We start from the raw sequence: 2861 nt of genomic DNA on the forward strand, positions 1-2861 counted from the left end.
CAAGTTAGCCACACAGAAAATGTTCTTATAATTATATTCTTTGAGGTTAAATTTCTATGTGACAATTATGCCATCTAGTGGTTCAGTTTTTACTAATTTAAAATTTTTTTTTAAATTTTATTTTTAATGTAGTAAAAACACAACATAAAATCTACCATCTTAATCATTGTTAATGTACAGTTCAGTAGTATTATATTTACTCACATTGTTTTGCAACAGATTTTAGAAATTCTTCATCGTATAAAACTGAAACTCCATATCCATTAAACCACCCTTTCCCCTTTCCCCAGCCCTTGGCAACCCCCATTCTACTTTCTGTTTCTATGAATTTGACACTCTAGATGCCTCGTGTAAGTGGTAGAAAACAGCTACACTGAGAATGCCATCCAGCTGCCTTCTCTCTGAACCATTAAATATCAAGTGGAGTTTTACATCTTTTCTCTGAACCATTAAATATCAAGTGGAGTTTTACATCTACTTGAAAATCTCAAGTAGAAACAACATTGGCCAGAAATGTTGAACCCTTTCTTTAGCATTTTAGGGAAAAAAGACGTTGCCTTCCTCTTGTGCTTCCTAAGAGAATGAAAGAAGAGGTTATGTAACCTCGATTTCCCATTGGTAAGTTGTTAGGGGCAGCTGGCCTTTGGTCTAGTTTTGTGACTGAAGAGAAAGGAGCAAGCGAAGCTTCCACCTAGTTCTTTGGGGAAAACAGTAGGAGTGGGATCAGGTCGCTCTCAGCAAAGCTGTATGCATCCTTTTTGTGCAAGAGATTTCTCTTTGCATCACTCAGGTCATCTTTTCTTCTTTTTATATCATATCTATAGGATCCTGGCTTGGTATTTGACTAGTGGAGTTTTTGGAGATCTCATTTAAATGGAGCTTAGAAATGGCAACTGAGCCTAAATGCAGCTTAGAAATGGCAACATAAGCCTAAAGCCTTAGACCAGAACTACAACTCAAAATGTTCTCTCTTGCACAGAGCACCAGCCTCCTTACATCATTGCAGTGTTGCCTCGATATGTGGAGATCCGAACATTTGAGCCGAGGCTTCTGGTCCAGAGCATTGAATTGCAAAGGCCCCGTTTCATTACCTCGGGAGGGTAAGGAATTTTTTTCTTTAACGTAGCTGCCTTTAGAATAATGTGATATTATTCTAAAGCTTTAGAGTCACCTGTGTTGTCATAAAGCCTGTGCTCCTTTGCTGATATTCTTACTCCTGCCTCCAGATCAAACATTATTTACGTGGCCAGCAATCATTTTGTTTGGAGACTCATTCCTGTCCCCATGGCAACCCAAATCCAACAGCTTCTCCAGGACAAGCAGTTTGAATTGGCTTTGCAGCTTGCAGTAAGTCTTTTTTTCTGAGATTAGGGTGTGAGTCTGCCTTCCTCATTGTTCTCCAGAGTAGGTAATTTGTCTTTAGTCCATGTTTATATTTAGTTTGGACTGATAGAATAAGCACAGAACTGAAAGTCAGAGGACTTAGATTCAAGGTCTGACTCTACCTTAAAGTATCTGCGTTAAGTGATTTCACTTTTTCAATTGGCTCATCTATCAAATATAGAATGAGTGCCATAATAGTAGTACCTCATAGAATTAATAGAATAAAATAATTTAATAGATATGGTCTGGCCTTGAAAAATGAAAGACAGTGCAAACATTAGAGTGAAGTAACAATCATAAATGTAAAATTACATATTTATTGAATGGAACTACTCAACATCCCTTTCAACAGTGGACTTCTGTATTTAGATTAGCAGGGCTTCTTTTAGGTGTTCTGCAACCATCTCAAATTGCTGCATTCAGCAGGGCTGTACTTTTATATTTATGACTGTCACTCTCCTCAAATGTTTGCATGGAACGATGTTCACAGTGAAGTAGCAACCATGCTCTGGTTCCAGTAATACTGCCATTGCCAACAGACTTCTTGGACACTGATTTCCAGGGCTTGTCTTGTTGTTTTGGACATCCTCGGTGGTGATTATTGTCATTTGTAGAGGGTGGAGTTGATTTTAGAAAAAAACCAAAAGTTATTCTGAGCTTTTCCTAGTCATTAAACCATATGGTGGTAATTTGGTAAAAGAGAAGAAATTTTTATGAAGGTAATTATAGGAAAACTTAATTACTAGATTATGTTGTGAATTATTTCTGAAAGGAAAGCAGTAGTGACAAATTTTGGTATACATATGTTTATAGTCACATACGATGAGTACTTTTGAAGAGCAACATTTATTTTGGATGTATGAGTTCTGGATTTAAAACAAAAATCTGGTCTTAATTGTTGGCCATGTTTAATATCCCATAAATTTTTTTTCTTTCCTGGGACATTTAATTTCAGCATCTTACCATTCTGTTATTTTCTACTCGTACACTGCCCTATATTATTTTATTTTATTTTCATTTTAAAATTACTGAATACCCATGAAATGAACTCACCATCCTACCCAAGAAAAAGGACTTATATAACATATATGTTCCTCTCCATCCCGTCCCTCTTGTCTCCCCTCCAGACATAGCCATTATTTAAAATTTTGTGTTTATTGTGCCCTTAAATTTCTTTTATTTAATCTTTTACATTTACATGTTTGCTTGAATATGTATTTAGTTTTTGAACTTCATAAGAAAGGATGTCATGCAGTACATAGCTTCTTTAATATCTATATTTTTCTTAATAGGAAGGTCTCAGATCTTTTCAGTGATCATCCTGCTGCAGGTTGTCTGTTTAATCTTTAGTAGAGAAATGGAAGTGGGTTTTGATTTTTCCTTCTCTTTTCTAGGCTTGCGCTTACTAGGTGGTCTACTCTGTGATGAAAGAGGGTTGGTTGATAACATCTTAGCTCTTAAGGAACTTATCTTTTTTT

At 36.1% G+C, this 2861-nt stretch overlaps 1 protein-coding gene across 2 annotated transcripts in view; it reads left to right on the top strand.

Annotated features, from left to right (window-relative positions):
- Nucleotides 1-2861, top strand: part of VPS39 (VPS39, HOPS complex subunit) — a 45012-nt gene that overhangs the window by 20684 nt on the left and 21467 nt on the right. For both annotated transcript variants that reach the window (XM_025038811.1, XM_006920461.3), the window contains exons 9-10: nucleotides 980-1100; nucleotides 1227-1347. In XM_025038811.1, the coding sequence (XP_024894579.1) occupies nucleotides 980-1100; nucleotides 1227-1347 (242 nt within the window). The remainder of the gene's footprint in view (nucleotides 1-979; nucleotides 1101-1226; nucleotides 1348-2861) is intronic.

Source organism: Pteropus alecto, unplaced genomic scaffold (genome assembly GCF_000325575.1).
Source record: "Pteropus alecto unplaced genomic scaffold, ASM32557v1 scaffold86, whole genome shotgun sequence".
In the NCBI taxonomy this organism is placed as follows: domain Eukaryota; kingdom Metazoa; phylum Chordata; class Mammalia; order Chiroptera; family Pteropodidae; genus Pteropus; species Pteropus alecto.